The 13850-nt window shown below is 45.5% G+C and overlaps 1 protein-coding gene across 2 annotated transcripts in view; it reads left to right on the top strand.

Annotated features, from left to right (window-relative positions):
- Positions 1-13246, top strand: part of LOC308572232 (uncharacterized protein) — a 29032-nt gene extending 15786 nt beyond the window's left edge. Inside the window, exons 1-3 of one of the 2 annotated variants that reach the window (XM_081168216.1) lie at positions 6567-6734; positions 10452-10670; positions 12807-13246. In XM_081168216.1, coding sequence (XP_081024342.1) covers positions 6629-6734; positions 10452-10670; positions 12807-13141 — 660 coding nt within the window. In that variant the 5' untranslated portion in view covers positions 6567-6628 and the 3' untranslated portion in view covers positions 13142-13246. Of the gene's footprint in view, positions 1-6566; positions 6735-10451; positions 10671-12806 lie in introns of those variants that run through there. The other variant, XM_081168215.1, reaches the window with a different exon arrangement.
- The last annotated feature ends 604 nt before the right edge of the window (positions 13247-13850 follow it).

The raw sequence follows: 13850 nt of genomic DNA, 5'->3' as shown, positions 1-13850 counted from the left end.
AAAATTTCAGCTACACAAAAAGTGCAAGGTAGCTGCAAGCCCATTACCCCTTTAAGAGCAGCTTAAATCGGGACGTTTCAGGGCAAAGGAAGAATCCATGGTGGGTTAATTGCTTCTATGGCAGTCTCAGAAAAATTGGGGCAGATGGGGTGTATGTTATTCCTTGGGGTTTACTGCCCAAACCTTTCACTATTGAGTATAGCCACAAGCAGTGCTCTTTTCTGGGGGTACACAGGGGTACACATACCCCTAAACATTTTGTGAATCTTTGTACTTTTGTCCATTTACTATATTTATTTTTCCTGATTTGAACTATAAAACCATGATTTTCTTGAGTCAAAATGAGAGAACTCCTAAACTTTTTTTTTGGGGGGGGGGCACTGGCCACAACGCAGCAAAGGTTTTAGGTCAGAGTGTTCCTTCTCCATTTTGCTAATTCTGCATCTTGTCCTCTAACGAAGGTCAGGGAAGAGGATTATGTATTTTATGTTTCCCATCACTAGCTCTCACAAACTATGTAGCTGAAATTATTTAGCTGAGATTCCTCTTCTGGGTGGAGTTACAGGGATTGAGTGGGAAAGCATCTCACCAAAGTCTTCCGGGGTGCTATATACAGTAAGCAGGCCTGGTAGCCTACATGCCATTCACACTGTATCCTATAATGTGGGACCAGATCTTCTTACCACAGCTGAGCAAGCCTTTGAGAGTCAGAGATGTGAGAGATGTGAGAGGACATCATAGGGGACATCATAGGGGGGAGGGAAGGAAAGAGGGACAGAGGCCAGTGTTGCCCGCGACAGCCCTGACCTCAATTCAAGGCACCTCAGGGTGCCAGGGCACACTGGTGGAGAACCACTGCCTTAAGCAATGGGTGCCTGTCACCCTGCTTATATCATGCAGGCGTGTGTGTCCTCCCCAACCCACCAAATCGCCCACGTAGAGCAAGCGGAGGCCACCAGTTAGGGAGACCCAGCCAAGGTTGTTTGCCGAGAGACAGAGAACAAGGAAACTCTCCATCCTTTTTCAACCAAATGTCTGGTTAAAGAGGGACATTTTTGCCAGGCGCCTAAAGGTGTATTATGATGGCGCCAGGTGAACATGAAGCTGAGTGCCCAGTCCTGAAGGAGAGCCTTTCTTCCATGCAGGCCCGGCAGGGCCCACTGCTGCCATTGCTGCTCCCTGGGTAAGATGCTTCCCCAGTCTCCGTTGGGCCACCAAGTCTGGGGACATCTTCTTCCCAGGCCCCCGTGGGGCTGTGTGAGGAGACACTTCTCTTTAGGGCAGGAAGGGGGCAGCTCTAGACCAGGAGCGGCAACAGCGGCTACCCAGAGTTCTCCCAAGGAGGGGAGATAGGAGAGGAGGCTGAGGGAACCCTCCACCAGGGAGGGTGTGTGGAAAAGGGTGAGAAGCTGCCAGCTCTGCAGGCAAGGGTGACATAAATGGGCTTCTGAGCCCCACAGGGGTGCCGCAGAAAGAATGTAGTTGGTCAAGGGAGCAATGGACTCAAAAAAGTTGAAAACCTCTGGCTTAAAGAGAAGGCTCAAAGAAGGAGAGGGTGGATGTGTAGGGAAAGGGCGTGAGACACGGTGTCTCTTCATCTGTGGGGAGCAAACAGTTCGTTTTCTCTTTCTCTCTCCTCTTCTGCTTCCTTTAGCTAGCAACGGTGTGTAAAAAGTAAGCAAATGCTCATGTATTAATGCACTACAGTGGTACCTTGGTTTACATACGCTTCAGGTTACATACGCTTCAGGTAACAGACTCTGCTAACCCATAAAAAGTACCTTGGGTTAAGAATGGACATCCGGAACCAATGAAGTACTTAACCCAAGGTACCACTGTAATGGGAGTTTTTTCTGGTTAAACGTAGGAATGTGTTGCGTTTTAAAGCATCCCGAGGCTCTTTGTTGATGCTGCAAACAGGGCAACTTCTCTGGAAATAAATGGTGTAGTACATTATTACTGACTTAAGTCCAAATTTAAGATACCAGAAAATGCAAAGGAAGACAATGTGTCTTGATCTTTATTAGTTCCCTCATTGCTTTCCTTTTGGAGAAGGGCTGAAGATCCTTGTGACTTGGCATCTGGCAAAGAATGAAATGGTCCTTGCACAATTAGCAAAACAGAGAAGGAACACTCTGACCTTATTCCTCCACTCCCTTGTGACTAGACTCATTAGTGAAAAAGGAATAACATACACATCAACTGTCCTGAATTTTCTGAGGCTGCATTGAAAGCAATTAAATACAAAAAACATGGCGTGTATGTATAAGCTAAAGCAAAATAACAAAATGTACATGGAAAGGCTGATTTGAAAATTTAATTTATGGGAATGGCAATGTAATCAGCCTCAAATGTTATTGAGTAAAAGATAGATGGAGTAGCTAGCCTATAGCACGTCTTTCCAACATAAGATGTATCAAAAATACTCCAAAAAATACTATTGCCATAATTACCGTATTTTTTTGCACCATAGGGCGCACCGGACCATAGGGCGCACCTAGTTTTTAGACAGGGAAATCAATAAAAAAAAATCTCCCCCCCCAGCCCCAAAGAGCTGTGTACAGGCTGCGCACAACCTCTCCCTGCCGGAGGGGTTGTGCGCGGCTATGGCACAAGCCAAGGCAGCGAGCGGGATGGATCGTGCTGGCTGTTTTGGCTTCCTCCTCCTTGCCGGGAGAGGCTGCGTGGAGCTAAAGAAGCCATAGCCCCGTGCAGCCTCTCCCTGCTGGAGGGGTTGTGCGCGGCTATAGCACAAGCCTGCATTCGCTCCATAGGACGCACACACATTTCCCCTCAATTTTTGGAGGGGGAAAACTGTGTCCAATGGAGCGAAAAATACGGTAGATCACTTGAAATGATGAATAATTGTTGCTCACCAATCTTATTATCAAACGAGCCTCACTGAAAAAAATATTTTCTGGTGCCCTGATCTTAATATGAAATTCTCTTGTATCAGACTTATACCAGAACACAAAGTCTGTTGGTTACACCTGAAGCACACCTTAAAGGTATGCTGTTACCATTCAGACTGGAAATGTTGCCAAATACTGCTTAGCTAAATATTACCATACAAATGCCCATAAAAGGGGTTAAGCTGATTAAACAACCTTTAAATATAAGAACCCAGGTCAAGATGTGAATTTAGACCTGAAGGAATCATTGTCTTTGAACGGTACCTTTATATATAAGGTTCCCCTGGTCGTAATCTATGTTCAGTATTTACAATACAACTTTTATTGTATTGATGGAATTGATTATTTATCTGGGTCCCATGGTTTTAAAAATGTTTATAGATCGTATATTGAACAGACAGCAATAATTTTTTTGTGTTTGGCTTTTGTCAGGCATGCACGGAAGTTTCTGATAAGAACTAATGAGCCTCCGACAGGTTTATAGTCCATTTATTTACAATAACACACAGAGAGTGGCATCGAGTCAACTTCTCTCAAGACATCAGTTGCTCAGTCTGAATCTCCTGCCCTTCCGCAGCACGAAGCACGCCAGTTCCCCATCATCCTGCCCCTGTGCGTCCGTTGCTCTTTAACCCTTTCCTGCCTTCTAATCCAAGGGGAAGGAGAAGCATCACCTCTACTCTCAAAGGCAGAGCCTTCCAGACGTTCCCTCCCTCCTGGTTACCTAGCAAGGTTATCAGGGCTGTCTATTTCCCTCAACCTCCAACTGTGATACTTCTGAATCTGCTATTCTCCCTGTTACTGGGAATCTTGAAGGTAGGGGCCCCCAGTTCTTCTCTTCCTCCTCTGTTAAAGGCTGCTCTGTCTGGGACTGTCTTTCTTCCTGGTCAGAGTCAGACCAGTCTCTGGCATCCAACGCTGGCCAGCCCCTGAGAGCTTTACAGCAATACACTGATTAAGGAAGTATTTGGAAACAGGTGTTTCATGCTAGCTACTCCATGTTTTTTGCTCATTAGCATTTGTTTGACTAAACTGTGGGAGGCAGTGGAAGACAGAGGTGCCTGGCGTGCTCTGGTCCATGGGGTCATGAAAAGTTGGACACGACTAAACGACTAAACAACAACAACAACACACTACCATTCACATAAAATGAATTTTCAAGTCAGACTTTTTGTGCAGGTTTTGTTTTGTTTTTGTTTTTTGCTTTATGGAAGCAATTAACCCATCACGGATTCTTCCTTAAGCTGGTCTTAAAGAGGCAATGGGCTTGCAGCTACCTTTCACTTTGTAGCGTAGCTGCAATTTAGCCCACGTCCCTTTGAAGAGTCCCTTGGCTCCCCATCTTCCCTGGGTGCTTACTTGACATTGAGATTGGGAAGGGGACTTGACATCAGGAGGGTGTCACTGGCCATACACTGAAAGATTGTCAGTGACCTACCCTGCATGAGGGGATATGGGGTGGGCTGCCTGCGTCCACATGTGTCTTGCGGGGCACCCCCATATCCCATTTACACTGAAGAGCCCTAGTTCCCCTGGCTGGGGGGCTGGGAGGGAAACACGCCCAATGCCTAAGCCAAGGTCTTCCTTTTATTTTCAGAGGGAGAAAAGGGGACACCAGGAATAATCCATCTAGGCAAGTCAGATTGGATTAGTCATCTTGTAGAGATTCAAACAAATCTACTGAAATATACTCGGAGTTGAGTGTGGATTTCATGCTCTTTATTCAGCTCATATAGGCGAGGAATGGAAGTTCCCCCCAAACGTCTGCTTTATATATATTATTTACACAATTTGCCCCATGTTATTGGCTAATTCTAGGATTCTCCTGTAGGCCAATCAGGTTGCGGATTCACTTCCACCTGGAGTTGGGTTGGGTGGCTCCTGTGGACCAATCAGACTACTGCATTCTGGATCCTATTGTTATAGGACCAATCAGACTGCCGCATTTTGGATCCTATTCAACTAAGTACAGAACATCTACCAACTAGCTTCCGTGAATATAGAGGGGATTTGCTCTGCTACATCACTCACTAGCATAAGTGAAGGAAGGATACTACTTAACAAATATTTCCTTGCCTATTACAGTGGTACCTCGGGTTAAGTGCTTAATTTGTTCCGGAGGTCCGTACTTAACCTGAATCTATATTAGCACCACTTTAGCTAATGGGGCCTCCTGCTGCTGCTGCGCCATGGCTGCACGATTTCTGTTCTCATCCTGAAGCAAAATTCTTAACCTGAGGTAATATTTCTGGGTTAGCGGAGTCTGTAACCTGAAGTGTATGTAACCCGAGGTACCACTGTATTCTAAACATCCCCACAAGGGGGATGTTTTTAGCTCTCCTTGGTTTTCAAACCCAGCCTGTGCAGCAACCTGAACATGCCAATACCTTCTCTGGAAAGACTGGGATGCTGGGTGTCTTCCATATAATGTTGGGAAATGGACACTTGCCCCTTCCTCCGAGTGGGTGGCTGTTGCAGATCCTCATGCTTGGTCACTGTCCCCAAGCAGCCACAACGCAGATGGTCAGGTAGACTTCCAAGAGTTCCCCATGACACCTGAGGAGCTGGCAGGATAAGAGGCCTGCTTGGGTGAGAGGGGATGCTTTGCTGCTGAAAGGGCACTGGTAGCCCACCTGCCAGGGCAGCCACTGAGACATAAAAGCCAGCAACACCTTCCGCCCTCAATAATTTTTTCTCGAACCTCCGCTATCTGACGGTGTCCTCATCCAGCTCAAGTAAGCCTAACGGGCCACAGATTTTCCTACTTGGGGCCACACGCACAATGACCCATGGTCTTCTGTAGAGATTTGAAATATCAGAGAATCTAACAGATAATATTCAGCACTCCTGCCAAACTGCAAGCCTCCGTGATTCTCTGGGGAGAAACCATGACATTTAAACCTTTCCAGGGATTGTAACCTGGATATAAAAGAGAGAGGAGTTGGAGTTATTGAGGAGGCTTACAGATTCATTTTTAAAGCAGTTTTTCTACCACTACTGATGAATGTGAATGTTACAAGACAAGGGCTCCTCTACTCCTTGGGGAACATGTGTCATTGAGAGGAGCAATATTTCCTGACCAGAAAGCAGAATGCAGGTAGATTCTGGGAAAGCCTCAGGTAGTTTCAGATAATATGATCAACGAGTTGGGATAAAGTTTGGGGACGTCTTGCTGCGGTGAATCTGGTGTGAAAAATAAAGAAAGGAGGCACGTCCTTCGGAATAACCCTGCCATGCTGAATACATCAGTTGCTTAAAGCATGGTGCTGATATGGCCCAAAGCGTACCTTACGTAGCACTGGTAATAGTGCCAGTTCCACATATAGGGATGTTGTACATGAATAAGTGGCTCAGACAAACATTAGCCAGTCAGTGCTCCCTCATCACAAGGCAGCAAAGAATTGAGTTCACAATGTTCCTTCTCCATTTTGCTATTTCTGCATCTTGTCCTCTAAGGAAATAAGGGAAGATTATATATTTTGTGTTCTCATGTTGTACTTTGATGTTCTGAACTGCCTGTGATCTGCTAATGAAGAGTAGTATACAAATTAAATAATAACAATTAAATAATCCCAATTACACTCAAATTTCTGGAAGGACTTTCTTAGATCCTCACAGAATAGCCTCTTCTTGGATTGTCTGGGTGGAGCTACTGATGGGAAACATATCTCACCAAAGTCTCCCAGGATGCTATATAAGCAGGCCTGGTGGCCCACATGCCATTCACACTGAATCCTAAAATGTGGGCCAAGATCTTCTTACCATTTGTGGGACTCCTTTGTGGGGCCAGCCTGCCACTGACTTCTTCCCAGGCTGCTCCAGGTGAGTTTGCTTCTCTTTCCTTCCTCTTTGCAGCCTTCTCATAAATTTACCTGAAATCTGGGCATCTGGAACCACCCTTAGAAACAGAGCAATAACAACCCTTGGATTCTCTTCCTCCAACTTTTCTGCTTATTTGCCAGCAGTAAATGGAATAGTCATTCCAAAGGGATGGATCCCATGGTTCCAAAACAAATACCCTTTTATTAACATTTGTAAGTGCCTGTTTCTGTGTGCTGAAATCTTTGTAGGTTTAGGGGACAGAAGAGACATTCTTCTGATAGGGGCAAAGAAGGCAGGTCTCTCACAAACTATGCAGCTGAAATTATTTAGCTGAGATTCATGCATTACAGAGGGAGGAGATATCAGGTAGGTTCTATCTATACAGGGAGCGCAGCTATCATCAAGCCTTGACCGAAGAACCAGTACACTCCTATCTGGGGTGGTCTTCCTCTTCCACCGAGCGTGCAGCTTAGGGAGGGACACACATGAAACAGGGGGACACCTGCTTAGCCAGCCAGGTCAGCCAGATCAGCCCTGGCGATCAATGGGGTGACAGATGTCTCAGTCGGATCACCCTCACATCCGTCCTTTTTTAATAATAATATTTTATTAAGATTTCACAAAAAGAAATTAACATCAACAAAAAAGAAAACAACAGAAAAAACAAGCAACAAACATCGAAAAAAGAAAATCAGAAAAAAAGAAAAATACAAAAAAATTTTTTTGCATAAAAAAGAACACTTTTTTACATTGGTACCTTTCACGACCTTATTCTCATTACTTCCACCCGCCTTCCCTTCTTGTATTCTACTTTAAAAGTTAGTTCAGCAAGATTGTTTAATATTCATTCTAGATCTTTATCCCTCCCTTTATAAGCTTATTTATCCTAATCGCTAGAACCCCTTCATTTCATTTTCAGAGCCTTCAACACTCATAAATTTTACAGTGTTTTTGTAGATAAGCTTTGAACTTCTTCCAATCCTCTTCCATCTGCTCCTCTCCTTGATCTCGGATTCTGCCGGTCATCTCAGCCAGTTCCACATAGTCTATCACTTGCATCTGCCATTCTTCCAAAGTGGGTAAATCTTGCGTCTTCCAATGCTTTGCGATAAGTATTCTTGCTGCTGCTGTGGCATACATAAAAAAAGTTCTATCCTTCTTTGGGACCAATTGGCCGACTATGCCCAGGAGAAAGGCCTCTGGTTTCTTCAGGAAAGTATACTTAAATACTTTTTTCAATTCATTATAGATCATTTCCCAGAAAGCCTTAATCCTTGGGCACGTCCACCAAAGGTGAAAGAATGTTCCTTCAGTTTCTTTACATTTCCAACATTTATTATCAGGCAAAGAGACATTCCCTGGCGATCAATGGGGTGACAGATGTCTCAGCCGGATCACCCTCACATCCGTCTTGAGACGTCTCCTGGGGCTCCCAAGTTAAATCATGAATGAGACAATGTGTGCAGAACTAGGAATACACACGGTGGAATAATGGGGTTGGGCTAGCACTATAAAATACTGGTTGCATTTCCATTTTGTTGCCAGCATTTGAGTCTACTCTCTTACGGACTCTGATAAATCCAGAAGTTCCAACTCTTACATAGGAAAATCAGATCAATTGGTATTGACTTGGAACCCTTGTATAATTCGAGTGAGCAATATATTTATTACAATAGTCAAAACAGATTAAGGTACATGGGGGGGGGGACAACATCAAGTCATGTGTAAATAAAATTTGCTCCCCCAAGATAACAGAGTCACATATCTCAAAATTAATAATTTCTGTCCAACTCAGGACCTTTATCTTAGCCCGATTGAATGTTTTCCCTTCAGCTTTTGTCAAGGGCAGATTTTTAAACATCCCCAGAAATGATAGACATTGTGGATGTTCTTTGAATGTGCCGGACACTGTAGAACATATCCTTTTCTAATGTCCATTTTACAACCTGCTACGCAAACGCATGCTACTCCCCCTTTTTGGGCACAATGAAAATATTTGATTAACCTGGAATTAACTGCATGGGGGGGCTGAGGTTTTGTTAATAGTATCTCTTGGAGTGCTAAATGGCACTATTTAGCGGGAAGAAATCCCAGTGAAATTCCTCATCATTATATATTCTACATGGCTGCTTATTTGTATATATTTTAAATGTTTTAGGATGCCCTATATTTGTAATGCCTAGAAAAGTTTTGATGAAGAAGTAAGTAAGCATTACAGGGGGTTGGACTAGATGAGCACTAGGGTCCCTTCCAATTCTAGAATTCTATTGTAGCAGGAGACCCCCCCCTTCATTACAACGTAATGCACAAGCACCACACATACACACACACACACCTCCCACCTCCCCGAGCCCGGAGATGTCCCTTCTAGAGGGGCATCCCCTAAAAGCCTTCCGTAAATAAGGAAGCGCTAGCTTGACAGCTCCGCACGGAACCCCTTTATTTTCGTATATTTTCCCTTAGTAGACCGCAACACTCTACCTCGCCCTATCCTTATTATTTGTGGACCAACTGTCTGAACTCAGGGTCAATCAGCTGCCGTTTCAGCCAATCAGCGTTACCGAACAGCACCCCTTGTGGCGGCGATGCAGGTACTGCAGGCAGCAGGCGCCCACTTCTCTATCTTTGACAGTTCTCAAATACAAAGTTTCCGAGTCCAATTGACCGTGACTGATTTAATCAAAATGTTGCAAACCGCTTCCGGAAAGGCGAAAGTGCTTTGAACTTCGAGGACAGTATTCTTCATAAATTCAGTATAAATCAGCCGTATATCGGATTTTCACCGGACCACTTTTATTCTGCTTTGTATTACAAGGACTATCAAAGGGGCGTGGCCTGATACCAGTTGGCCATAATCCCTTGACCGAGCAGGCACATACTCTGCAGCCCTTCCCAGTTGACATGGCAACCTTGATAGTCATCTTGATGGGCTCAGACAGAAGACTATCAAGGACACAATGAACTGCATACACTAGTGTATTCAACACGGACTATGACAAAGGGACCGTGACCGGATTCCCCTCAGGGGGCAGGAAACTGTGCCTTTCCCTTTGTTTTCTGAAAATGACTCATGGGGAGGGAGAGAAGGGGCTCCGGCCAGGTGTCAGGATACTCAGATTACCTGTGCAACCCCTCCCCCGACCCCTCCTGTTTTTAATGTAGTCATGATGTAAATATGATGTATTTCTAGGGGTGTAACTTAGGGGATTAGGAGCTAATAAAAGTTGGGGTCTTCTTTTGTTCTGGGCTTCCATCTTGCTTCAACTTGTGGGCGGTGGGAGTCCTGTCGCGACAGTTTTTCTTCAATAAAGACCGAGCCTACAGGCTGCTGATTTGCTCCAAATTGCTCTGGTTGGTGTCTTGATTTCTGCCCAAGGGAGCCCTTGGATTCACCGGTAACACTATGATTCCACGAAAAGAGAATATGCATGGGAAAGAGGGTCGGAGAGAAGGAAAATCACAGGGGTGTAGAGAAGAACAGATGGCAGACAAAAGCACGACTGGAAGGACTGAGATGAAAAGCAGGTGTTTTAACCTATGGCATTTATTCATTTGCTGATTTTTAAATCATTTCTAAGCTGCTTAAATCTTCAACAGTGCACTAAGCAACATGAAAACTGTAAAGCAATATAACCCCCCCATAAAAACAGTAATATAAAGTCATTAAAAAACCAGGAATTTCATCTGTCTGTCTATCTATCTATTTTGTTCCCTTAGGTGCAATATTGGGGTGCCTTGCCTCTGGCTCTGTCCCTGAAGGCATGATGATTAAGTGGCAGGCAGGTGGTCAATCAGATAACACCTCCGGCATCATAAGTGCACGCATTGGTAGCATAGCATACCTCAGCATTGCAGACCAAATCATTGCGGGGGTGAACTACGCCGTCTGTCTATTATCCGTCCCTGGGTACGAAACAAATGTCAATGAACCTGAAGGTAAAAACTCTTGACACAGTTGGGACTTAGTTTTCCTTTGAAAAACATGGTTTGGGAGCAGGATGATTGTTTCCAGATTGATTAAGATCCTCTCAGGGACTGACAATTTCAAGACTGCTTTCTCCTTAATTTAGAAATTCATTTCTGCTTTCCATTATGGCCTGTTGAGATAAGATTTTCCCACCAGTTGCCATGATATCGGTGCTAGTATTGGCTATAGACACAACTTGAAACTGCAATCAGTCCGGTGGAGGTCTGAACAGTAATTCTCCTCTTATCTCTGCAGAAAGGTTTTCACCGTTCTTGAACAATACTAAATGCATGTTTTTATCAGAAGGTAACAATGGGAGAAGGAAAGGAAAGAATGTGTACCCGGCAAGGGCCAAGGTGTTGCCCACAATAATTTCCACCCCCATTAAAAACCATTCCCACCTCCAGCCAAGGATCTTCTAACCCAGTGTTTCCCAACCACTGTTCCGCGGCACACTAGTGTGCCGCGAGATGTTGCCTGGTGTGCCGCGAGATGTTGCCTGGAGGGAGGCGGGCGAGTCCGGCGGCGAGAGGCGGGGCGGCGGCGGCGAGGAGCCAAGCCGCGCTCTCCTTCCTGCCTCGCTTTGCTGCCTCCTCCCCCCCCCCACCCCCAAAGCTTGGAGGTTCCCTGGCAGGAAGGAGGGAACTTAATCCTCTCCAAGGGCTGCGGAAAACAGACATGCAAATGGGGGCTTGCCAGCTCTTCAAGCACCGCCGGCTTTCTTCGGGAATTACCGCCCGCCGAGCCCGGTAACGCTGACAGGCCGAGCCGCGGGGCTTGGCAGCGCAGCCGGCAGAGTGTGGGAAAGGGCGGCCGCCACGCGCCGGGCAAGGCGAGACTCGACGGGGAGGACACCGGCAGCAGCGCCCCCCCCGAAACCCGCTCCGGGCAGGTAATTCACAGAGAGTGGACAGAAGGAAGCCTTAAAGGGCTTCAGCCTCCCAGAGTGGCGGGGAATAATAATGATAATGATGATGATAATAATAATAATAATAATAATAACAACAACAACAACAACAACAACAACAACAACAATAATAATAATAAAATTGACAGGTGGTGTTTTTCTAGGTGAGGGGGTGGGGACTGTAATAACAAAAAAATCAGCTGTATATCAACCGCTGTTTTGCAATGAGGAATTGCAAATAAGGAAGATCAAAAGGAGAATGTTTTTTTTGGGGGGGACTCTCTTCCTCTTCCTCCTCCTCCTCTCGTTCTTGCTCCTCTTCCTGGCAAAAGGGCTGCTGAGACCCCTTCTCTCTTGGGTGCCGGTGGGTGCTGTGACCTTGACGCTGAAGGGGCAAGTGCCTTTACTTAGCAGAGTGCATTCCCCTTTACACAGGAGGGGAGGGAAAAAATTGAAACTTACACTTTCGTGCGTCCCTCCCAGCGTGACGCTGCGCGCTGACGTCACGGGGCTGTAATGGTGGTGTGCGTCGAGATTTTTTTCATCAAACAAGTGTGCCTTTGCCCAAAAAAGGTTGGGAAACACTGTTCTAACCTTCATCTGCCTGTTGATAATGCTTACCCAGCATAGGGTGACCTAGATGAACAGATGGTGCCCTTCTATTGGAGGCAGATTTTTATATCCTTGCCCTGGTGGCCAAGTCCACACATTTAAGGAGCTCCGTACCTAGTTAGCTGCTCCAAGAGCAACTCTGCAGAGATGGTATCATTGGATCTATCTATACTTAGTTTTCAAACCCAGCCTATACACCAATACCTTCTCTGGGAAGGCTGGGGTGCTTTTTGTGCTGGACGCTTTCTTTATACATGTTGGGGAAAGGAGCTGTGTAAATATTCCTGGAATCTCCACTATCCCACCGTGTCCTCAATCAGCTCAAGGAAGCCCCATGTATGTACCACAGATCTTCCTACTCAGGTCCACACACACAAGAACTTCAGTTAAATCCCCTTTGCTCCTTAAAGCTTTCATTAAGGATCTACACCCTATATCTACAGATTAAAAATGTTTGTCAGAGAACCCAGCAGAAAATAATCAGCACTAAATGGTGTCATAAATGTTGTGGATCAATTATGTCTAAAATTAATAGCTGTTGCCTCTCCCTTTCTCTCATACTTTCCCCACCCCAAATCTTAAAAAGACAAAGGGAAGGGTCTCCATGAGAACCTCTATCGCGCCAACCATAAAGAAAGCAGCCTTCAGCGAGCACAGACAATCCTCACCAGCATGGTCATTGGGCTCAATGCAAGTGAAGTTTCTGTCCAGTGGATGAAGAATGCCCTCCTTGAAGGTCGCCATGTGAATCCCCAAGCCTTGAAGGGCAGCATCAAGGATTCCCTCTTGGCCCTCAGCCAGGTGGTAATCCCCTACTCTGACTGGAACAACGGCACTTCATACTCCTGTACGTTTACCCGCACAGCAGGCATCGTGGAGCCCACCCAGAGGCCTGAGGAGAAATCCCAGGGTGAAAAGTGATGCAAACCCCATCCTCAGCATCACAACCTCTTCAGCCTATCCCAGATTAAATAATTTCCATGTATCCATGTTTGGCCTAAGGCTGAATAAAAGTGAGCAGACTCATAGATATCTCATGATGTGATCACTTGATTGAGGTGGTGGGTGGGTTCTGGAAAGAAGCAGGGAATGGATTACTCTCCCTGCAAAATTGTGTTGAGGTTTGATTATTGTAGAAGCAAAGTGTGTTTAGCACATAACCATGAAGTTCACTGGGGGGGGGGGGCTTTTGGCTAGTCACTGTCTCTTAGCCTATCCTTCCTCACCAAGGTTTAGACTCTAACCGAGCACAGATTTTTGTGTCTTCCCCCCCTCAGCAGAGCATGTCCTATAAAAAGAAAGATGAGTGGAGTGACAACAATTCCTTTTGCTGACCAGTGCCTTCTGGCTGTTGATCATGTTGACTCAGTTGACCTAGATGAACAGGTGGTGTAGTTCTGTTGGAGGCAGATTTTCATATCCTTGCCCTGGTGGTCCAGTCCACACATTAAGGAGCTACGTAGCTAGCTGAGATTCCTGCTTTGCAGGGGGTTGGACTAGATGACCCTTGGGACCCTTCCAACTCAATAATTCCACGATTCAAGGAAAAGAAAATATCCATGGCAAAGAGGGTGGGGAATGGATTAATCTCCTTGCCAAATCGTGTTGAAGTTTGATTATTGTAGAAGCA

The sequence above is a fragment of the Podarcis bocagei genome (assembly GCF_964188305.1).
Source record: "Podarcis bocagei genome assembly, chromosome: 13".
Classification (NCBI taxonomy): domain Eukaryota; kingdom Metazoa; phylum Chordata; class Lepidosauria; order Squamata; family Lacertidae; genus Podarcis; species Podarcis bocagei.
This window is presented reverse-complemented; position numbering and strand designations above follow the sequence as displayed.